The 25,283-nt window shown below is 37.1% G+C and overlaps 2 protein-coding genes across 2 annotated transcripts in view; both read left to right on the top strand.

The window, feature by feature from the left end:
- LOC115225899 (glutamate--cysteine ligase catalytic subunit-like) overlaps nt 1–8,744 on the top strand; it is a 44,592-nt gene extending 35,848 nt beyond the window's left edge. Inside the window, exons 12-16 of the mRNA XM_029796901.2 lie at nt 969–1,073; nt 3,930–4,011; nt 4,553–4,620; nt 7,433–7,550; nt 8,553–8,744. Of these exons, the coding sequence (XP_029652761.2) occupies nt 969–1,073; nt 3,930–4,011; nt 4,553–4,620; nt 7,433–7,550; nt 8,553–8,719 (540 nt within the window). The 3' untranslated portion in view covers nt 8,720–8,744. The remainder of the gene's footprint in view (nt 1–968; nt 1,074–3,929; nt 4,012–4,552; nt 4,621–7,432; nt 7,551–8,552) is intronic.
- Nucleotides 8,745–12,033: 3,289 nt separating this feature from the next.
- The window catches only part of LOC115225693 (glutamate--cysteine ligase catalytic subunit-like), a 58,832-nt gene continuing 45,582 nt past the window's right edge, over nt 12,034–25,283 (top strand). The window contains exons 1-3 of the mRNA XM_036514619.1: nt 12,034–12,120; nt 13,458–13,676; nt 24,419–24,525. Coding sequence (XP_036370512.1) covers nt 13,527–13,676; nt 24,419–24,525 — 257 coding nt within the window. The 5' untranslated portion in view covers nt 12,034–12,120; nt 13,458–13,526. The remainder of the gene's footprint in view (nt 12,121–13,457; nt 13,677–24,418; nt 24,526–25,283) is intronic.

Consider the following 25,283-nt stretch of genomic DNA (forward strand, 5'->3'; position numbering starts at 1 on the left):
CGTTAGTGCCATGTAAAAACGCACCCATGCTGGTGCCACGTAAAAAGCACATGCACTGGTGCCACATAAAGAGAACCTGTGCTGGCAGTGCCATGTAAAAAGCACCTGTACTGGTGCCATGTTGGTGCCATATATGAAGCATTCATGCTGGATGCCACATAAAATGCATATATATTTAACAAGACATGTTGGTTAAGACCAGAACAATACAAAATGAGATATAGAGTAAACTGCAAAAACAAAACAAACTTGTAGCTTTACCTTATATTTCTATATTCAGAACATTTGGGAAAGCAAGGGATGGAAAGAAAAGTCGTTGCTCAAATGTGTAGGAGTGGAAGGGGACATGCGTGACATTCACAGACTGGTGTTGCTATAGTAACCAATCAGATTCATGCAGTTCTTTTCTGTTGTTTATGGCTGGTCTCCGTTTGTTGATAAGGAGGGCCTCCAAGGCTCTGAAATTACCTCTAGAGCCCTTCCTTTTCAGCAAACTGAGATAACAACCATGAGATATAGCAATATAAAACTACAATTTATTTATGATTTTATTCAACATTCCCTTCCCAAATTCACACCCTTATTACAGTGGTCTGTTAGTTTTTCTAAGCCCTGTAGAAGAACCCGGAAGGTTAGGCCTCCAACCAGGCTTTTTATGACCCCCTTAAATCTAGGAACTTTTCAGAAACCCCTCATGTGCATGCATGTGTGTGTGTTTATGTGTGTATATATATATATATATATATATAATTTTTTCTGCTCTGATGAGTACTTTGATATTTGCATATTCTGAAAATGAATTTATATCTATGTATGAAACGATTGTATGCATGAATAAACATCTTACAACATTTTAACATCTTACCTTCTCCAGTTTTGACAAATATGATTAGATTTATGGAACTTCATTCTGTAACTTAATCATTCACTTTATATTTATACATATATATAAATTTCTATATTTCCAGCTTCAATTGACCGACTTTGAAAATGCTGCCCTTGTTGTATTTATCCTGCTTCTTACCAGAGCTATAGTTACTTTCAAACTATACTTTTTGATACCATTATCAAAGGTAAATATTTCTCTACAATAGATATTGAATTCTTTGATATAGCCATAGGTCTGTGGGCCATGGCAGGTGTTTAATGCTTTAGCATTCAGATTACTCTATTAAATGTGAGGCTTATTTGGTCATATTGTTTTTAATTAATCACGCATTATCTTATAAACTTTAAGATTTCAATGAAGTGATAGTTCATTTTCAGAATGACATTGTAGGAAAGGTATGAGAGGCAGGACCTGGCTCATTTGAACATAAAACAGGTCGAATATCTGTGCTGGATATGGCTGGTTTCAATGCTAAACTGCCTAATTTTCTAATGAAACATTAAAAAATATTTTCATTTCTGCATCCTTTCAACTGGTTTAAAATCACAGCCATCTTCTTTAAGGTTGTTCCATCTCATTCATCATTTAAAGTCCACTTTTCCAGGCAAGAATTAATCAGATGGAATATTATTTGCAGCAGATTTTCTGTGGCCAGAAGCCCTTCCTGTTACCAACCCTCATTTATATGATGGTGATGAATGCTTACAAGCATTATGTGATGTAAAAACAAGGGATCTCAAACACGTACATACATACATACACACACTGGAAGACCCTATGTTTGCCAACAGGACTCTGCATCATGCCACACAAGCAGGAGAACCCAGTATTGGCTGTCAGACAATTTCTGTGACCACATCACCCTTAACATTTGGCCACCTAACTCCCCAGACTGCAACCCTTATAATTATTATTTGTGAGGTGCAGTTGAACAAGAGACAAACAAAACTCCTTGTAACACCAAAGATGACCTGAAGGCAAGGATTATGGCAGCATTCACCAACTTAAAGAAGGAAGAGTTGCAGAAGAGTCCAGAAGAAATTCTGGAGATTCTGAAGTCGTCCGGGGGCCATGGTTGATGCTAATGGTGACTTTATTAGATAAATATACTCTTTAGTATGTCAAGATACTTTCATGTAATTTTGGCAAATATATCTGTTAAAATGAGAAGTGTTATTTTCATTTTTGCATAATTTCGATGATAGTTTATTCATCACACCCTGTGTGTGTATATATATATATATATATATATATATATAACAGCAGATGAAACGGTGCATCGTATAAGAAATTACAGGGTAAATGTTTTTTAAATTTTCTCCTGTTTACGGAATTGATTTTTATTTGCGGTTGAAGCTTTGGCTGTTATTTCTAGTGGGTGAATGGCCTATTATGGCCGTTCCTTGATTGTTGATGTTGAACTTAAAAATGGTCTATGACTATTTAATTTTTTCCCACTAGGCCGCTGGTGGCAAAAAAAATTCTACAAAATTTTTTTTGCCACCCTATATTGATTAATTATGAATTTTCTGGTTAATTCCGTAATGGAATCGACGGCTTATATTTATTTGCTGCCGATAAATTTGGCGCGAGTGCGATGATTTGAAAATTTTAGGTCAGATATTACCTTGGCAGGGTCGGAAATGCCTCGTGAAAATATCTGTTCCGACTTGTGGCTATTTCTTACTGAAGAATCTGAGGGCCTATGGAAGATTGGCCTGATTTAATTTAATCAGGTTAGTTTACCATTAAACAGCAGATGAAACGGTGCATCGTATAAGAAATTACAGGGTAAATGTTTTTTAAATTTTCTCCTGTTTACGGAATTGATTTTTATTTGCGGTTGAAGCTTTGGCTGTTATTTCTAGTGGGTGAATGGCCTATTATGGCCGTTCCTTGATTGTTGATATATATATATATATTATATATATATATATATATATATATGGTAGACTTTCTTTGGTTTCTATCTACCAAGTCCACTCACAAGGCTTTGGTCGACCTGAGGCTATAGTAGAAGACACTTGTCCACAGTGCCATGCAGTGGAACTGAACCTAAGACCATGTTCGGAAGCAAGCCTCTTAATCATATCGATATGCCTATGCTACATAGTCATGCCAGCACTCATTTTAATGGATATATATATATATATATATATATATATATATATATATATATATATATATTTATTTATAACGGTTTCCTTGCCTTGACATTACATGAAAGGTTTGCGTGCACATGCACGTGTGTGTGCATATATTTCCCCAACCACCACCCTTTGACAACCATTGTTGGTTTGATTAAAACCCTTCAAGGCAATGTCCCAGCATAGCCACACTTCAGTGACAGAACCAATTAAGAGATAATAATCTAGAAACCATTTATTTTCAAAGGAAGATCCCTTTTTCAGGTTCTCTCTCAAATTGCATTGTGACTAGTGATGTACAGCAACATCTGATGGTCTAACTCAGTGATTCCCAAACTTTCTTGAACTGCCATCCCCAGACACCCAGGCCACATTCCTAGCACCCCCACCATCACAGACATAGGCCTCTTTCTGAAGCAAATTCAGAACAACAATGTGAGGTATACTTGCCATCTCAATATGGCTAACCACTAAGGGTGAGTGTTACTGTAGCTTGTAGCCCCAGGAGAACATCATCTCCAGCTGGCTTTAGCAGAGATTTATTATTTCAGAACAACAGTATTTCACAAATAAAAACTTAACCTAATGAACTCATTATTTTTTTCATTATTTACACGAATCACTACCCCATTATCGCCCCACTTTTTACATAAACCACTCTCCCATTATCGCCCCAATTTTCTTCAACACCTTGAAACTTTCCACCACACCCAGGGGGCAATCCTGCCTATTCTGGGAACCACTGGTCTAGCTGATCATGTAATCATGTGATGTGTGGATTTGATCCTACTCATCTCAATATCATGTGATGCAAATGTGATTATGATAATGAAGATACCTTTATAACACTATATGTATTTTGTCATTTTCCATGTAACTCCAACCACACAAAGGTTGCTGAAGACGTTATAACAGCACAAAAGCCAGACGCTGTTAATAAAGAAAAATTTCACTTCAGGAAAGATATTGGAAAAGGTAAGAACTAAAATTTCTCAGAAATTTTGAGAGTGAAAACTTAATTTTAACATTGATTAAATATTGTGAATGCATAGAAGATATATTTTATTGCTTAGCAATGGGTCAAGCTCGACTAAAACATATGGTCAAATGCATTCTATCTATGATCATTCTGTCTTTTTGGGGTATAATACAACTACATTTTTCACTGTGTCCTACTATGTGTCAAATGGGAAGTTGATATCAATGAGATTTAGCTGTTATTTCTAGTTGATCAGGCAGCCATGTAGCTACTTCTCCAGTCTTGGGAATGACAATTAAGGCCCAATGAAAATTGATTGGTGCTTGGCATGCTCATAACTCTGCCAGTTGCTGCCTTACTGGAGTTTAATATTATCTTTAGTGGAGTAAAACAAGGGGTGTTATGTACCTTAATTATAGGAAGGTTAGGGTGATGGGGTGACAAGCACATAGGCAAACACCGTTATTTGTCTGTTACACTATACAACACATGCAGTTATTGTACTAATATATAATTCTTTTATTTCCTGTCAATTAGAATCTGCTGATTGTGAAATGGCTGATGTTTACACATTGATGACTTTAGATGAAATCATGAATGGCAAGGTAAAAAATATTTTTGATAAATCCTAAATCACATACTGTAAATCCTCAAGTATAGTCCGCCCTTGAGTATAATACACAGGGGATTTTTAGGGGTCTGTACCTCTGAAAAACCTAAACCTTGTGTATAATACGCACCCCTTCTCTAACTTGAGTCATGCGTAATTTAGCCAGCAACACCCAGTCAAGCAAACACTTCCGCGCATGCGTAATACAATAATAGCGATGTTCTTAACTGTTATATGGGAATGTAAATATGTTTGCAAATTGTTTTTGTTACATGTTATTCTGTGTTCTGAATACTTTTATTTGAATAAATGTTACTTACTGCAAGCTATAGAAGATTCTTCTGTGCTTTCAAACTTAGCTTAAGGTATTTTCGCACCCGACATCACAAAATGCGTCTGAATAAACATTGCCGGACAGCAAATAGAGACTTGGACATTGATTAGAAAATAATTTTCATTTCTAACCTCATATATAGTATGCACTAGGGATTTTGGCCTTAAATTTTGGGGAAAAATGTGGATTATACTCAAGGATTTATGGTATTTTAGATTCTTCATTTATCCATCTTCTCTACTCCCATGGTCTTCCTCAGAAATAGTGGCCAGAATCCTCAGGCACCGCCTTCATATGGTCTTATCAGAAGCAGCTGGCATCAGCTCTTCCAGCTGGATTACCAAGCATGACCAAATGAGACTAAGGATGCTATCCAACCATTTTCTTGGCCTATCACTAGATTTCCTCCAGTTGACTCAACTTGAAGAATCCAACCTGTGATTGTTTCCCGTAACATTATAGCCACATGTTGGTAGAACCAGAGCTGTGGCCTCTCAAAATGGAGAAGTAGAGTTTCAACTTAGAGTGACTCCCTGATCTCCGAGCTATGCACCCAGTCCAGTAAATTTATTCCAGATTGTGAATTTTAAAATTCGAAAATAGGTGGCTTGTTTTTATATCACTTTAAAACTCCTTTTGAGTAAAAGAATAATGTAAAATTCCAATTCCAAATAAATTGGTAATGGTCTGTATCATTAAGAATTAGTCTATGGGAAAGATCCCAGAGAGTTCCTCAAGTTCAATATGGTGTGAGGAATGAAGAATCCTCATGATAACAGAGGTTGTTAAATTCTCCCATGAAAACTTAGATTACCAGAATTGTTCACCTGTAGAGCTGAAGTGATTTCAAAAACAGTGTCTCTTCCACCATACACATACTCTCTCTCTCTCTCCTCTCTCTCTCTCTCTCTCTCTCTCTCTCTCTCTCTTCCTCTCTCAGGCACTCCAAACTGTGTGGCTTTGTTCCTGTGTTAGAAATCATCTTGATTTCAATAAAATACCAGACAATGTCTTAAGACTACTATTGTTTATCATTCTGCAGAAGCTATAATGCAAACCTAACAGTGCTGGCGCCATGAAAATCAACCTGAACATTCTAAGCATTTGGCAATTGATTCAAACAAGTGGATATTTTAGTCTTGCCGATGGCAAGGAGACCTCTACAATGCAGGTGCCATAAAAAGACACTCACTACACACAGTAAAGTGGTCGGTGCTCGGAAGAACATTAAGTTGTAGAAACCATGCCAAAACAGGCATGGAGCCTGGGCACTGCTTCAGCTAGCCAGCTTCTTATTTCTTTATTGCCCACAAGGGGCTAAACATAGAGGGGACAAACAAGGACAGACAAACGGATTAAGTCAATTACATCGACCCCAGTGCGTTACTGGTACTTAATTTATCGACCCCGAAAGGATGAAAAGCAAAGTCAACCTCGGTGGAATTTGAACTCAGAACACAGTGGCGGATGAAATACCACAAAGCATTTTGTCCGGCATGCTAACGTTTCTGCCAGCTCGCCGCCTTAAGCTAGCCAGCTTCTGTCAAACCGTCCAACCCATGCCAGCATGAAAAATGGACGTTAAATGATAATGATGACAATAAAATTCTGTTCCCCTTCCCATTTTTGTAATATCTCTTTGCAACAAAAATACCAATCTTTTATAATGATTTGGTGAACATCTCAATTCTTATCCCCCAATCAGAAAAAAACTCAAACTATTTTCAATTATTCTGATTGTATTCCACGCCGGATGATTCCTCTAATTCAATTCCTCTCATATACAGGTATCACGGACTATTCCCATCTTCTGCAATTCATTGTCTGTCTTCCTCCTTCTCTCTCTCTCTCTCTCTCTCTCTCTCTCTCTCTCTCTCTCTCTCTCTCTCTCTCTGATTCTCCAAATTTTATGGTTTTGTCTCTGTTAGAAATCATTATGGCTTCATTAAAAGGTATTTCAAAGAAAGTCATAAAAATATTCTAACCTTACAAAATGAAATCTTCCTCATTTAGATTTCCGTTTTTAAAATATTTCTTTCACTCAAAACATCAAATTTTACAGCTTGGTTAACATCTCCAACAAAAAACTCAAACTGTTTTTAATAATTTTGGTTCCATTCCCAACAGAGAAGTTTCCTTGGATTAATTCCTCTTATATACGTTGTATCACTGACTATTCCCATCATTCTCTGCAAATCCTTGTCTCTCCTCTCCTCACACGCTCTCTCACTCTGTGATTCTCCAAATTTTATGGTTTTGTCTATCTTAGAAATCATAGTTTCATTAAAAGGTATTTCAAAGAATGTCATAAAAATATTCTAACTTTAGAAAATGAAATTTTTGCTTACTTCTGTTTCCGTTTCTCAAATATTTCTCTTACCAAAAATATCAGGAAATTTTACAACCACTTGGTCAAAATCCCCAACAGAAAAACTCAAACTATTTCCTATTATTTTGATTCCATTCCCAACAGGATGATTTCCCTGGTTTAATTCCTCTCATACACAAGTATTTCGATCTTATTGACTATGATGTCAATAACAGACGTAAAATGATGCCATACCTACAATTTCTCTCAGACAAAGCTGCAGGTAAGAGGATTCATTTGTTATTTTAAATGTATATTATATGTTTACTCTCCAATAATATTTCTTTTCCAATCTTATTTCTTTATTGCACACAAGGGGCTAAACACAGAGGGGACAAACAAGGACAGACAAAGGTATTAAGTCGATTACATCGACCCAGTGCATAACTGGTACTTAATTTATCGACCTCGAATGGATGAAAAGCAAAGTTGACCTCGGCGGAACTTGAACTCAGAACGTAACGGCAGACGAAATATTGTTAAGCATTTCGCCCGGCGTGCTAACGTTTCTGCCAGCTCGCCGCTTTTTCCAATCTTAAAACATGTTAGTGCTTTGGCCCGCATGTTTACTCTTAAAATGTTCGGGTAAGCTAGCAGAATTGTTAGCAGACTGGGTGAATTACTAAGTGGTATTCCTTCTGTCTTTACATTCTGAGTAGCATGTGTTCTGAGTTAAAATTCTGTTGAGGTCGATTTGGGCTTTTATCCTTTTGGGGTCGGTAGTTGGGCACGGGGTGTGGAGGTCGATGTAATTGAAGTACCCCCTCCCTAGTTTGTTCGAATTGGCTAGGTCCAGACATACACATAACATACAAACACACACCAACAGACACACACACACACACACAAACACATGCACTAACACACCCACACACGCGCTTACATGAAGTGTCCACTGTGGCACAAAAAGCTTTGATCCTGTTGTTGATGATTACCCCCTATAGTTCATAAAACCGTTGTCATTCTTTATGACGGGTGTACACTAGTTTACTTATGTTTAATCTTCCAATCAAATTATGTCCTGGGGTCTAATCATTCTATCACAGTTCGGTTTTAAACAATGTTTTCAAAACAGTTATCACAGCTAAAACGAATAAAGAAAAGAAACAATTAGGGCTTTATCTGTTTTTGTCTCAGATCCCGAAGTCAGGATATTGTTACAGAATACAGCAAAAATGTCCGTTTCAAATAAATAAACCATTTTTTATTTTCATTTAATTTATAGGAAAGATAATGACAATGGCCCAATGGACAAGACAGTTTGTAACAAATCATGAAGATTACAAGAATGACTCTGTTGTCAGTGAGAGAATCGCTTATGATTTTATGATGGAATGTGAGAAGATTGTCAACAACGAAGAAGGATGTCCTCAAGCATTTATCAAGCGTTAGCAAAATCCTAATAACATCGACTGAAGTATTATCTGTTACGAGCTTCACTGAAAATGAGTTTAAAACTTTATATTTTATAAGAAAGCAGGCAAGCATAGATAGATACAAGTATACACATGAATAAAGGACATAATGCGTTTCATATATTTTGTGCATGTATAGAAATAAATTGTGATTTTACTCTCTAAGTAGCCAGGAAATAAATCGTAACATCGGATGGCAGTTTTTAGGAAATATTCTCTAAAATAGACCATCGAAAGAAGCTGGTCTTGGTACTTTATATAAAGTAGCGCATTATCTGCCTGGATGTGAATCGTTGATAATTTTTATCCTCCGTCTTCCGTTTCTCTTGAACTTTCCTCCATCTCATGTTTCTGACGAGGAGCTTTGCTCGAAACGTAAAACTACCTTTCTTTCCTTCTCTGAGCGTCTGCTAATACTTTACATGTACCGCGTCCTCGCGTTGTTTTTTTTTTGTGTTCTTTTTTTTAATTCAATATAATTAATAATTTATATTCATGTTTTTTAATAATTGCTTGTATTCCTATTTTATATGCATTGAATAATATACTATATGTATTTATGTTATTATGGTTGTCGTTTTGATAAATAAATAAGTCAACATTTTAATGTTCTAAAGTTGATGAACCAACTAATGTGCTTCTCCATTTTCTTATTTGTAATATAAACTAATGGTAAAATATTTCTTTACCTTCACCCATTTAATACAATAAGTAAGTTAATTGCAATGCTATTAAAACACTGGTGTATTAATAATTGGGTATTATACCAACAGTATATTGGATAAATATTATCCTTTAGTGGGTTGGATCCACAACCCCTAACTTACTTGGTATATATATATATATATATTATATATATATATATATATAATAATAATAATAATAATAATATTAGGGAATAAATCCAAATTTACAGGGAAAAATCAGATTTAGGATTGAATCCAATTTTATAGTAAAATATTATATTATATTAAATTAGAGACAAAACTACTATTATGCAAATCAAACAAAGAAAGACTTAAGCCAATACATAAAATAATTTATATAAATTAAATTTAATTAAAATAACCACTAAATTTATTTTATGTATTGGCTTAAGTCTTTCTTGTTTGATTTGCATAATAGTGGTTTTGTCTCTAATTTAATATATATATATATAATATATATATATATATATATATATATATATATATATATATATATGAAGATATTAATATAGATTATTTCTCCTTTTTTGCAGGAAAAAGCATATAGTGTTTTGCGAGTGGAGTGAGTTCTTCATCGATAGCTGGCGATTATCACACGCTGAAGACGGGTAACCACTCAGAAACCCGGGTCTGTGTGTATCACGTAAGGCTAGAGATAGGAGCGATGACCTCTCCTCGCAAATACTAATTAGCCAGCTGGAAGATGATGTCTTCCTGAGGCTAAAAATAACAGTAACATCGTCCTGTATGGGATCGCCACATTTAATTTGCAAATATAATTTACGATATATGTATATGTATATAGTTACACAGACACACACGTTACATTATGAAACAGGGTCAAGTGAAAATTCCGTAAAAAAATATACTAGAAATTATTATATTATATATATACACACACGCACGCGTGCGCCATACATCAACAAGGAAGTTCTAGTCAACGCCTTGTGTGTAAAATCAATTACAAACCACATAACAAAATCGTTAACCTACCGTCGTTATTTTCCATTTTCGATATCTCTTCCTTGGCAAATGAACTTAGTTATCCATGCTCTTCTGTACTTTAAACCTCAATCTACTGGGTCGGTCGTTTGCTGAACGTTACAGTAATCCTTCGCCATATCGAGGTTCACCTATCGCGGTTTATTATTTAAGCTTACATCGATTCCTCCGTGGTGTTGTTTTGCATTTATAATAAAATGAATATATACAAATTATAAAAATAATAAGACATATACAGTACTGCTTCTACTTCGCGGATTTTCACCTATCGCGGGGATTTTGGAGCGTAACACCCGCGATAGACCAGGGATTACAGTATTTGCATTACATCTTATCCCCTTTTAAAAATAGGATCACATTCAGTTATGAAGATCAAGATCAGTGTTTAGCACAAGGACTGATCCTGTTGAGAAAGGGTTCTGGTCGATTAAGTCAACTCAATACTCAACTAGTACGCATTTTATTGATCTCTGAAAGGATGAAAAGCAGACGACCTCGGTGGAATTTGAACTCGAGATGTAAAAAGTATGAAGAAATTCCAAGGCTGGAGAGTAAATCAGCCGAAACATTATGGTAAAAACAAACAAGATGAGGACACATATCCATCCAATGTAAATAATGTAAATAATGTACAGAATTTCTCATCTCTAAAATATAGAACAGTATCATTCGTTCTCTTATCTTTTATTTCATTCAGTCATTGGACTGCGGCTTTTTGGGGGGACCGCCTCGAGTTTTAATTGAATAGATCGCCACTAACACTTATTTCTTAAGCCTGGGGCTAATTCTATGCAGAACCACTAAGTTACAAGGACGGAAAGAAGCCAACACTGTCAGATTGAAAGTGTGTGTGTGTGGGGGTGGGGTGCAAACTCAAGTACAAATATATATATATATACATATACGATGGGCTTCCACAGTGGTGGGGACAGACACAAGAAAACACACACACACACACACACACACACACATATATATACGATGGGTTCCCGCACAATTTCCGCCCACCAAATTCAGTTACAAGGCATTGATCGCCCTCAAAGCTCTTGTAGAAGACACTTGCGCAAGGTTCCACTCAGTGGGGCTGAACCCGAAACTACGTGGCTGCAAAAGCGAGATTCTTAACCACTGAGCTATACCTGAGTCTTTTGTACAATAAATAAGTAAATGTATAAATCTTTATGCGACCGCTGAACCTGAAATAAATTGCAACCAAAGCAAGATCACATTAAATGATGTGATCCTAGACACACCGTTTCGGAAAAATAGATAAATAAAAAAATATAAAAAGTATAAATAAATAAATAAATAAAAAACATAATGGTCACAGCTGTAAAACATTCAATCAAAACCGAGTTGGTGTCACCAGTAACAGCAAGAGCATTACTTTTACAAGCAGGTCTCACTATATACTTTTAATTTAGGGCGGACATTTTGAGGGCAGACATTTATATATTTATTTGTTGACGTCATTATTCAATATTATTATTATTTCCATAAGTAAATGATTCAGGTTTCAAATATTCCCCCCAAAAATCAATAAATATTAATATTATTTTCAGAATTCAGCTTTTATGTTTTAGATAAACACATCCATATCTCACCTGCAGCTGTATCAACATATTTACCTGGTTCATCATTAGCAAACGCTGTCTTTTTCAACATCAAGGTAAGTCTCGATTTTCATATTTATTTACTTAAGGCGGAAAGCTGAAAAAAATCGTTAGCACCTCGGCCAAAATTCTTTGTGGCATTTCGTCCGTCTTCACATTCTGCGCCCAAGTTCCGCCAAGATCGACTTTTACTCTTTTACTTGTTTCAGTCATTTGACTGTGGCCATGCTGGAGCACCGCCTTTAGTCGAGCAAATCGACCCCGGGACTTATTCTTTGTAAGCCTAGTACTTATTCTATCGGTTATTTTCGCCGAACCGCTAAGTTACGGGGACGTAAACACACCAGCATTGGTTGTCAAGCGATGTTGGGGGGACAAACATATACACACACGCATATATATATATATATATATAATATATATATATATATATATATATATATATATATATATATATATATATACACATGCATATATACGATGGGCTTCTTTCCGTTTCCGTCTACCAAATCCACTCACGAAGCTTTGTTTGGCCCGAGGCTATAGTAGAAGACACTTGCCCAAGGTGCCATGCACTATATCTGTATCCTTTTTAAAACCCTTTTACTCTTTTCAGTCATTTGATTGCGGCCATGCTGGGGCACCACCTTGAAAGATTTTAGTCGAACAAATTGACCTAAAGACATATTATTTTTTGAAGCCTACTACTTATTCTATCGGTCTCTCATGCCGAACCGCTAACTTACGGGGATGTAAACACACAACAAATGGTTGCCAAGTGGTAATGGGAGGACAAACAGACACTCCCATCATTTTTTCAATCTGCAGAGAAATGGTCAAAATTTGCTCTGTTTATAATTATACCTTATGTTGCATATTTATTATATCATATCTTGATACTGTTTGGACTAAGATCCCCGTTGACAGGCTGCTGGTATTTATAGAGTGTTAAATGCTTTCAGTATGCAAATTAGGGTCTCCTTCATAGAGTAACTGCTGCATTTGTTGAGTATGTAAACAGTTTCACTGCATTCTTCTCCGGGGACAGTAAGAATGATGTAGATGTCTCTGATGAGTTCTCAATAAGGTTCGAAAATCGATTAAGGTTGTTCGTTCTTTTTTTCAGTCTGCGGAGAAAGGGTTATAATTTTTCCTGTTTATAATTATACCATATGTTACATATGATGGAATCTATAAATTTGTAACACATCGCTACGCGTGTTTGCACAAATCACGTGATTTTAATACATGATGTTAAATTAAGCTGAAACATATTAATTAATTGTACTTTCGCTGTATATTGAATAATTTAAATAAGATAGGGTTTTATATTTCTATGGCGTGAAAAGGTTTTACACGTTAAAGTTTCCCATTTTCTTTCATTTCTATTTAGAGCCTTTACTGAAAAGAGAAGATCAGAGTTAAACTGACTGAAAGAAACGTTTGTCAGTCAAAAATACAGATGGTTTTTGTTATAGATGGCACCCTAATGGCATGGGAGGAGATTAAACTCTATATTCCACTTGTCAAGAACCAAGCAAGAATGCAGTTTGTTCATCAATACAAGAAATATAAGGACCTGAAAAACTACCCATTTTATTGGGGTGATGAGGTAAGTTTTTGACATACAGTTCTTTTCGGTATAAACTAACTCCTATGATTTAAAAAAAAAACTTTTACCATGATGTTTGAAAGTAGAATAGAAGACGCACACGTGTTTAAGACGGAAAAATGCGCCAATCTGGCCAACAGCTTGACGGAAGCAAACTTCCGGGTAAAGGTTTTCGCTAAAAAGGTCGAGGCCGTAGGTTTTGTGGGTAAATCTGCTTACGATCAGATGAAACAACTCTCAGTCTGTGGGAAGAATAGGATCAAAGCCCTAAAGGCAATATCAGAGACAGTGGAGACGTTTTCCAGCTGGATCTCGTCGAGGAGTAACAAAACCCTCTATTCCGGTTGAAGGCAATATTTTTGTATTTTAATGCCAAGAGAAGTAACTTTGAATGAGCCATTGCGATAGCGCTGACGTTTCACCGCAACCATGACAACCAACTTCATTTCTTCTTCAAGTATAAATTTGAAAACTGAATCAACGGGGAGGAGTACCAACTAGATGAAATCTCCAAGCGGTTTAAATGCATAAGTCTCCGATATCCAAGAGGCTAAAAAGTGTCGGCAGATGGACACCGAGGAGTCATGACCTGGATGCGACCGAGCTCGGCCCGGTCCGACCCTTTTAGAGTATAGGAAGAGACGAAACACTTTCAAGGGTGGGTGTTTCTTCTCTGAAGACCTTCTGCTTTCAGATCTCTTGAGAGTTTCTGACGGTGAAAAGCACGATAATTCACTTTTGAAGAAATGAATACGGGTAAAACACCAAGTTTCCAGATACCGATCGTCCAGAACATCTTATAATCAACACCAATTTACGAGCAGGAACTTCAAATGGCCGCGGCCGCCAGACGAGCTTACTGGGACCTTGCACAGACTAATAACTTAATAACAGTACAGTAGTAATAAACTTGTATCATTTATACGAGTGGTTCTCAACAGAGGGTCCATATGACCCTTGGTGGTGGGGGACATATAACATTTTGTTGTTAAAGCTCAGGCGCCATATATTCGTTATACTTCTATAATAAACAAAATAGTTTAATTTTTTAAATACAATTCCTGATAATATATGATCATAAAAATATAATAGGATTTTTCAAACATCAAATAGCTAAGAGGGTCTACCCGAGGAATATAGGGTTCGTAGGAAATAAATGGTTGCGAACCACCGATTTATTTTAATGTACAGATACCTTTATTTCATTTAATTATTTAAGTAAATTCAATATTTGATTTAGTGTATGTCGACTAAGGTGCCCACCCCCGGTTCGGAAAACTCACTATTCCGGAAAGGCTTTGGAACGAAAGACTCCGGAAATTCAATGGTGTGCCCGCAATAAAGAAGTTACACATTTTTGAAGACGTAGATGATTTTAGCCCCGAAAACTACAAAACATTAGGCATTCCACTTCTCACAGCAATTAAAATATATAACATTCTGTCTTCGATCTTTTTCTCACTAATTTTTATATATTGTATATTTTTATAGCTTGATCATTATATAAATTCTTATATACTTCACATCATATATTTTATGCATATTGTGTATATCAAGACCTCCTCCTGGGGAAGGCTAAGGGAGTAAACCCCGACAGAAAATCCGGAGCTGGAGTCCCTAAGGCGGCCTGACTCAACACGTCATCACCGGCAACTCCTGCGACGCATCTGGTACCAAGCTGTATCGACTCGTCGTTCCCTTGGAGCTACCAGCTACGTGGAGAGGGCGGGGGTCAAACTGCATGGGAAATAGCTGATCCCTCATACAAACCTGCCCAGGCCTTGTAGCTCAACAGAAGAGGACTGGAGAGGACACTCCAGCAGTATCGTAAGATTCTGACACAACACGGGAAGGGACAGTTACCGGTGATAAGCTCAATCCGATTGGCGGAGGAAACGATGGCCAGGGGTCACCTCTGTCGGTGGGAGAGGCCATCGAGCCTCAATGGACAGCTACCGCCCGCCTCAAGCTGGGCAGCCTCCAGCCAATAAGATGCAGTCCCGCCATGGCTCACCTGCTCCACTGGGTGCGTGGAGATTAGAGAACCATCTCGAAAAGTTAGCCAAAAAACCTCGCACCAGGCAAAAAGAAAACCACACACAACAGAACAAAACCTCCAGCTTTTCGGTTCGCTAGCTGGAATGTTAGAACCATGTGCACGGGGCTTACATCAGACCTACAATTGATTGACGATGCAAGGAAGACCGCTGTGATTAACCATGAACTAAATCGCCTGAATGTGGACATTGCCTGCCTACAGGAAACCCGCCTTGCTGAGAGCGGCTCAATCAAAGAGGAAAACTACACCTTCTTCTGGCAGGGAAAGGCCTCAGACGAATCAAGGACTCATGGCGTTGGCTTAGCTGTTAAAAACAACCTCATCAATTACATTCAGCCACCAAAGACTGGATCTGAGAGAATCCTTGTCCTCAGAATATCAACATCCACAGGTCCTGCAAACATCATCACTGCCTATGCGCCAACACTATCTTCATCTCCCGAGACCAAAGACCAATTCTATCAAGCTCTGGACAACGAACTATCCATGATACCTAGGTCAGAACTCCTATATCTTCTCGGTGACTTCAATGCGAGAGTGGGAGCAAGCAACAGCTCCTGGCCCACATGCCTGGGTAAATTCGGTAGAGGGAAAGTAAACGAGAATAGCCAAAGGCTACTGGAGCTTTGCTGCCTCCATGGACTCTGCATTACCAACACTTTCTTCGATTACAAAGAAATCCACCAAGTTTCCAGGAGACACCCGCGATCCGGTCACTGGCACCAACTCGACCTGGTCATCACAAGGCGTGCAGACATAGCCAGCGTTCTCCTTACTCGCAGTCACCACAGCGCAGACTGTGATACAGACCACGCCTTAGTCGCCAGCAAAGTCCGCATGAGACTGAAGAAAATGCACCACTCCAAGGAAAAATGCTGTCCGCGCATCAATACCTGCAACACCAGTAACATCGAGAAAACGTCACAATTCATCGCCAACGTGGAAGAGTCACTCACTAAAGCACCATCTAATGACTGCATCGACAAAAAGTGGCACTATCTTCGCGACAACATGTGCAGCTCCGCTTTCAACGCCTATGGGAAGAAAGAAAGAAAAAAATGCTGACTGGTTTGAAGCACATTGGGATGAGATAGAACCAACCACAGAAGCCAAAAGGAAAGCACATCTGGCCTACAAACACAACCCATGCCACAGTAACCTCCAGAACCTCAGGGACGCCAGGGGGCACATCTCAGCAGACAGCCCGGCGCTGCGCCAACACTTACTGGTTGAACCTCTGCAACAGCATACAGAGTTCAGCAGACTCAGGGAATGTGCGTGAGATGTACGAGGGCTTAAAGAAGGCAACAGGCCCAGCTCCTACCAAGACGGCTCCTTTCAAGACCAAAGAGGGAGTAATAATCCAAGATCAGGAGAAACAAATGCAGTGCTGGACTGAGCCCTACCCTGAACTGTATGCTACACAGAACATCGTCACAGACTCGGCCCTCAACGCTATCCCGGTCCTACCGGTTATGAACGAACTAGACTCTCCACCCACACTGGAAGAGCTCAGCAAGGCAATCGACACACTAGCCTGTGGCAAGGCTCCCGGGAACGATGACATCCCATCAGAAATCCTCAAATGTGGGAAACCTGCACTGCTACACCCCCTGCATGATCTACTCTGGCTCTGCGGGGAACATGGTCACAAACCGCAAGACGTGAGAGACGCTAAAATCGTCACCCTGTACAAAAAGAAAGGTAATTACAGCGACTGCAACAACTGCAGGGGTATCTCTCTACTCAGTGTAGTCGGTAAATCCTTCGCACGAGTCACACTAGCGCCCCTACAGACCTTGGCAAACCGTGTTTACCCAGAGTCACAGTGTGGTTTCAGAGCAGGATGATCCACAGTGGACATGATAGTCCCACTACGACAACTGCAAGAGAAGTGCCTAGAACAACAGATACCTCTCTATATAGCATTCATTGACCTCACCAGGACATTCGATCTCGTCAGCAGGAATGGACTCTTTACACTTCTACAGAAGATAGGATGCCCACCGCACCTGCTCAAAGTGATAACCTCATTCCACGACATGCACAGCACTGTCTGCTACAACGGCGCGACATCGGAAGCCTTCCCAGTCAGCAGCGGAGTGAAACAAGGTTGTGTTCTCGCACCAACACTCTTCGGAATATTCTTCTCGCTGCTCCTACAGTTTGTATTTAAGACCAGCTAGGAGGGAGACTACATCCACACCAGGTGCGACGGCAAGCTTTTCAACATCCCCCGTCTACGAGCCAAAACCAAAGTCGCTAAGGTGCTCATTCGGGAGATGCTCTTCGCAGATGACGCAGCACTGATGTCACACACAGAAGCTGGGCTCCAAGAACTTGTGAGCTGTATGTAACACGCCTGCAAAGAATTTGGTCTAAATATCAGCCTGAAGAAGACAGACGTCATGGTGCAGGGCGCAGAGCATAACCCATCAATCTGCATAGATGGCTACAACCCAGCAGTGGTCGACAACTTCACCTATCTCGGGTCGACTATATCCAACTCTGTGTCCATCAACACAGAGGTTACGAGCAGAATCGGCAAGGCAACAGCGGTAATGGCCAAGCTTAACAAACGGGTATTGATCAACACCAGTCTCACTGAGAATATCAAACTGAGAGTTTACCGAGCATGCGTACTGAGCATACTGCTGTACAGAAGCGAGACATGGACCACCTACGCCCGACACGAGAAACAACTCAATAGCTTCCACCTAAGGTACCTGCGGCGCATTCTCCATATCAAATGGCAGGACAGGATCACTAACACAGAGGTTTTGGACCGTGCCAACATGTACAGCATGCAAACATCACTCTGTGAGAGGCGTCTTCGGTGGCTAGGTCATGTCAGCGGAATGGATGCAGGACGGATTCCAAAGGACCTACTGTACGGAGAGCTAACGGAATGCTCCAGAACAATGGGACGCCCCAAACTGCGCCTCAAGGATATCTGCAAGAGGGACCTAAAGCTATGCCAGATCAACACCCAAACTTGGGAATCCGCTGCTGCCGACAGAAGCGCCTGGCGACACAGTGTCAAGCACGGTGCCATGAGAGCAGAGAACCTGAGGACCACAACTGCCAAACTAAAGAGAACCAGGCGAAAGGAACAGCAACCACAGCTCTGATCCCCCTTTCACTTGCACCAGATGTGGTAGAGACTACCACTCGATGATTGGTCTGCACAGCCACACCAGGAAGTGCAGATAAACCCACCACCTTTTCTGAGCTACACCATCGTCTTTCGAGACGGACGGATGCCGAAATTAATATATATATATATATATATATATATATATATATATATATATATATATATTATATATATATATATATATATATATATATATATATATATAATTCAACAACAATTAAGGAATGGCCTTAATAGGCCATTCGGCCCACTAGCTGGTTTGCCATTAAAAACACCGAAACGATGCATCGTCTAAAGATGAATTAGGGTAAATGTTTTTAAATTTTCATTTAATTTCTGAATTACTACTACTTAGCGGTTTGAGTCCTGGCTGCTTCTTCTAGTGGGCCGAATGGCCTATTAAGGCCATTCCTTAATTGTTGTTGAATTTATATATATAGTCTTTGACTATTTTCTCTTTCCCACTAGACCGCTGGTAGCGATAAATTTCTATTGAATTTTTTGCTACCCTAAATTGATTAATTATATATATATATATATAAACAAATAAGAAAATGGAGGAACAGATTCATTTTAATCATCGACTTACAGATATTACCAATTCATATTATTTATTAACTACATAAATAGGAACATCTAAATCCAACAAAATAAAACAGTATACATCAATAAGTAAGATAATACCATAAAAATAATATACATAAAATGGATCTTACAGCTGTTTCAGCCTGTAGATAAAGGTATCTCATTCTGCCTATATTAGTCAGATGTATTGAGGTAATATGCAGTTAAAAATGAGTTATTTATATATATATATCTCAAGGCCTCGTCAGAGATTATAAAGTATAATTATAAAAATATAAAAATGTAAATATAAATATGAAACAAAATGTATACACAAGAATATATATATATATATATATATATAGAGAGAGAGAGAGAGGAGAGAGAGAGAGAGAGGTAAGGTAACATACAAAGGAAACAATTCCTTCAAAGGTGTTTGTAAAACATCCAATTCCCTGGTACGTCGGTTGAATACCACATAAATATGGATAGAATGCAAATTACAAACAATACATTAAATAGAGAAATAATGCCTCCCCAGACACAACAGAGAAATAATTGCTTATACTATATCATATTCATAGTATATTGTGTTATATTATAAATAAATTAATGGATTGTCATTTGTGTCTCTCCAGTAAATGTATTGTTTATATTAAAATATGTCTATATGTACACATATAAAGAAAAGACGGCAAATTGTGGAAACTTTCGGGTAAGGACGTTATGCATAAATATATAAATATTTATAATAATATTTATATTTATATTAATATTAATATATTTATATTAATATATAGATATATAAATATTTATATTATTTATATTCATATTTATAATATTAATATTTATGTATAAATAAGTGTTGTTTGCAAAACATGTATAAATACATAAAAATTCATCAGCTGAAAGCCTCCACCTTTTGCTTTCTCTCGTTTTGCATCTATACATATATACATTTTTTCTGTTTGATATGTCTAATTCAGTGTTGCCAACTTAAGATCAGAATTTTATGCTAAATTCCCGAAGAAAAAATACCAAAAAAATGCTTTAAAATATGACAAAAAATACTAAAGACTAATTATATTAAAAATATTAATCTTTATTTACATTTTTATTTACTTTCTTTAATTATATTCAGCATTGAGAAATAATTTCTTCAATTTCACTGATTTGATCATTTTCAGCTGCAGTGCCGAGGTCTTTGACTTCTGTATACATTCAAGGTCACAATCTTGTTACGTGTTTTGGATTATCGACGCTTTTGGCAACATCTGCCATATCTTTTCAGGATATATTTTACAGACAGTATCGATCTAAGCATAGGAAGAGGCATTTTGTTTCTCAATTTTGATTTGACTACACCCGTACTACTCAACAACCGTTCAACTTCTGCATTTGAGTTTGGCAATGTCACTAGATTAATGGCAAAATTTGCAACGTCTCTAAAAGGATTTCCTCCTATAGCATCTTTATATTCCAAGACTTCCAGCCAGAATACCTCAGTATTAGACGTATTTGTCCAGTTAACTAAATGACTGCTATTAAACTAATTTTCAATTGAAGACATTTTTTCTTCATTTAAATGCATTGATTTTAAGACAGGTAAAATTGGCTCTTTGAAATGCTGCAAGATATTCTCTACTGAAAAACATTTGATATTCCTCAGTATATTAATATTTCCTGGTAAACGGTGCTTGAGCTCTTTATAAAGGCGGGGTAAACATCGTTGTATCCTTTTGCGAATATTATTTTCTTCGGTGGCTGTTACAGTCTTCTTGATAATCATTTCTGCTATCTTTCTCTCGAACCTGTGGCCTAAATTCGGTTCAGAATCCAGAAATCTTTCAATAGAAGCATCCAGATCAAGAGGATCGATTCTACATGTTAGAAACACTATCATATTAGCAACAGATTTGATCAAATTTGAAAGATCTTCAAGTAATCTTGTTTTGTTGACAGTGTTTGATTCAAACAGTTTTTCACTTGCTGAATATATTTTAAAGTTGGATGCAAAAATAAAAGGTAAAGTTCCTTCCTAGAATCACAAAACCTTTCATGTAACGTTTGTGTTGTAAACCATTTTTCTTTTGTAGTCGTAGTTTGGAAGTGAGTTTGCAATTCAAACCATTGGCTTAAAATTCTATTTACCGCTGGTTCTATTGACAGCTACCTAGTTGTACAAGAATTCACGATCTTCAAAGGTTCTTCATCATTGATAGCAAAGTAAAGTTGTTCGTAGGTACTTTGTCTTGTTGAAGAATGAGAGGACCGTTTATAGGTTTCGAATAATAAAAATTCTAAATTTATGGTCGAGCATTCAGCACAAATGTGGGATGCTGCTAACTGTAAAGAAAGACATACACATCTAAATAGAAGTAATGATGGAACTTCTTTTAATTTCTGGAAAACACCATTGTTGACTCCTATCATTACTCTAGCATTGTTGGTTCCTATAGCCAGTAAATTTTATATATCTAATTTCTTTTTCACTAATTCAATTTTTAAGGCATCTACAATGCCATCTGCATTACGTTTCTAAAGATACTATACTGAGATATGTAAGTACCACTTTTTTGCGAGTGTCACTATAATATATGATAACAATTCCTAACAACTTGTTTATCGATATATCATTGGATTCATCTAATAATAGGCTAAAGTTTCTATCTCCTATATCAAGAATCAAAATATGGAGTTAGAACATTTCTCACAATATTTGCACATTTTCTACGATGCAACTTCACTTTGGGTATAATATCACTCTCAAACCTATGATTCTTACGTAATTCTATTAAGTGATTACAGCTATTAAATGATGAATGGCAACACATAAACATTGCTAACTTTGCTTCAAGCATAGATGTCTTATCATTTTTGGTTTTAAAAAAAAATTGGTAAGAGAAACCATTTGTTGTGGAGTTGATGCCTTATGTTTATTCGCTTACGAAAAGAGAATATTTTACCAACATATTACATCTACAATATCTGCAATGTGCTTTAGAGTGGTCACTAGGTACTTCACACAACCATTTAGTAAATGCTGACTTCTTAAGCCATTCCTTTCGGAATTTTTGCTGGTAAAACTTTGTTTTTTCTTTGCTCATTATAATGTAGTGGGAAGCAAGAAAATAAATTGAATTATTAATAAAAATATAAAATTGAAACGCAACTTATCAGTTTGCTGCTAACAATTCTTTCATTCGCCATTAAGAATTCTTGTGTTTGCTGCTTACAAATTCTTGAGGTGAGGAATTCTGATTCAGGATGCAGGGTGGCCAACTTATAAATGGAAAAGTAAAATCTGCAGGAATTCTAAAACTGTGTTCTGATATAAACCTGGGAACATCATATTTCGCTTCCAATCTTACATTTAATATCTATTAGTAAAACCACAATACTAAAAAAAAAAAAAATTGTAAGTAGAAATATAAAGGGGGAGACCCCTCCACCCCCATACTTCTATACAATATATATAATCCAAAATAAGCATGAAAAAACACAGGCCTATTTTAAAACAGTCAAACTGAAAGTAAATCAGTCAACCTGTTGTGATAAAAACTCATCATTACAGAATAAAGCATTGTTAGGACGAATTCTTTGCAACGCATTTACATTGTTCAGGTGCTGACATGCATTATCTTCTCCCCCATCAGCACCACTCTGTATCCAAGCCGATGAGGTGGGGCTGGAATAGTTTAATAACTTGATAAACTTCCTTTTGATACACTTTCATTTGAAGTTTCCAGAAAGGGAAAGAAAAATTCAACAATAGCCGAGAGTACTAAACTTTGGCTGTAACGAAAGTAGAATAGGAGGAAAAAGAAGAAAAAAGGGTAGCTATTGTGGAAATGTCATAATCAGAGAAAAATGCTAAAAAAAAAATGCTAAGAAAAAATGCTAAATAAAGTTTTAAATCTACTATTTTCTCTGCTAAATGCGAGATTCAAAACTTTTCTGCTAAATGCTGAAAAAAATGCTAGATCTAGCATAAAATATGCTTAATTGGCAACCCTGGATCCGCATAATTGCCTCAATGATCCCCTGTAAATGATCGGAGTCTAAGTTTGAATCTTTTGAGCACTACTCTGGATCTCATCTATCTATCTATCTATCTATCTATCTATCTATCTATCTATCTATCTATCTATCTATCTATCTATCTATCTATCTATCTATCAATCTATCTATCTATCTATCTATCTAACCATCCATATATATATATATATATATATATATATATATATATATATATATTATATATATATATATTATATATATATAATATATATATATATAATATATATATATATAATATATATATATATATATATATATATAGAGAGAGAGAGAGAGAGAGAGAGAGAGAGAAAGAGGGGGGTTATGTATAGATGCAGGTGGGGCTGTGAGGCCGAGAATCTTGCTTCTCAACAGTGCGATTTTCGGTTTAGTCCCACTGCGCGCCACCTTTGGCAACTGTTTTCTACTGCTGCCCTGGGCCGACCAAAGCCTTGTACCACGCGCGAGATGTTGAAATGATTGCAGAGTGATTACTTCACCATTTGACTTGTGGCACATCGTGCACCTGTACAGGTAATGTCGATTTGATGGAGGAAGTGAGCTAATGTCCTGCACAAACTGTTCGTCAATATAAATGAATGATTTGTTCTTTAAGAAGATGCAGAATCGTCTTTCTCGGACTCGAGAGACCATCAACAATATCATACCCACCATGTGAGGTAGTCTTTTTTCCATACATCTCTGCACACAGACTTTACTAACACTTCGTATTCTTTCCTTTTTTTATCATTAATGAAGTTATTTCCTGTGGGACTTGTTTATCCACTTGCTCTGACCTAACAAATTGGGTTTTTAGATATAATTGTCCATATCCGAGTTACAAGGCCAAATGTGTCTGATTTAATTGATATTAAGAAATAACTGGTCTGATTTCTTTTTTAGATTGAATATTCGTTAATACGATTTGACCATGAAAAACGAGTTGTCCAGTTACTGTTGAATGCTACATCCCTACTTGAATCTCCGGAAGTAAAGGGATCAGAATCAAGGTGAGTTTAATTCTGTGGATCAAATTTGGAATAATCTTTGGTGATAATTAAAATTATTATAAGTAACAATTTGGAGAGAGAAGGAGAGAAGAGAAAGAGAGGATGGAGGCAAGAGGTAGATGTGTAGTTTGGTTCCCATCACAAGCGCCTGTTTCTCAACTGGTTTATAATGTTTAACTAAAACTGAAAAATGTGCACGCTCAAGAGGGTTACACAATGTCATAATAAACCTTAAAAAGTATGGGACTAGAATTGTTGCTCAAAAATATTGGAATCCCTATTTGTTGTACAGTCTAAAGCATTTTGAAACGAAAAGAGACTCGTATGTGGATTACGATGTCTCGATAATTGTTAAACTGAGTTCTTAACATAAAAATTTGAAATTGTACAAAATATGATCTTTAACTTCGAATTAGTAAATTTTTTTCTACTCTAGGCACAAGGCCCGAAATTTTGGGGGAGGGGCCAGTTGATTAGATCGACCCCAGTACGCAACTGGTACTTAATTTATCGACCCCAAAAGGTTCAAAGGCAAAGTCGACCTCGGAGGAATTTGAACTCAGAGCGTAAAGACAGACGAAATACCGCTAAGAATTTCACAAATTTTTTATTTCTCATAAGGGGACAACAAAGAGGGGACATTACAATCTGATATGGGGTCAGATTTCACGAATTAGTTAACAAAAAGATGAATTCAAAAATTTTACATAAATATGAATAGTTCGAATGATAACATATACAAGACAATACAGAATGGA

The sequence above is a fragment of the Octopus sinensis genome, linkage group LG28 (assembly GCF_006345805.1).
Source record: "Octopus sinensis linkage group LG28, ASM634580v1, whole genome shotgun sequence".
Taxonomy (NCBI): Eukaryota; Metazoa; Mollusca; class Cephalopoda; order Octopoda; family Octopodidae; genus Octopus; species Octopus sinensis.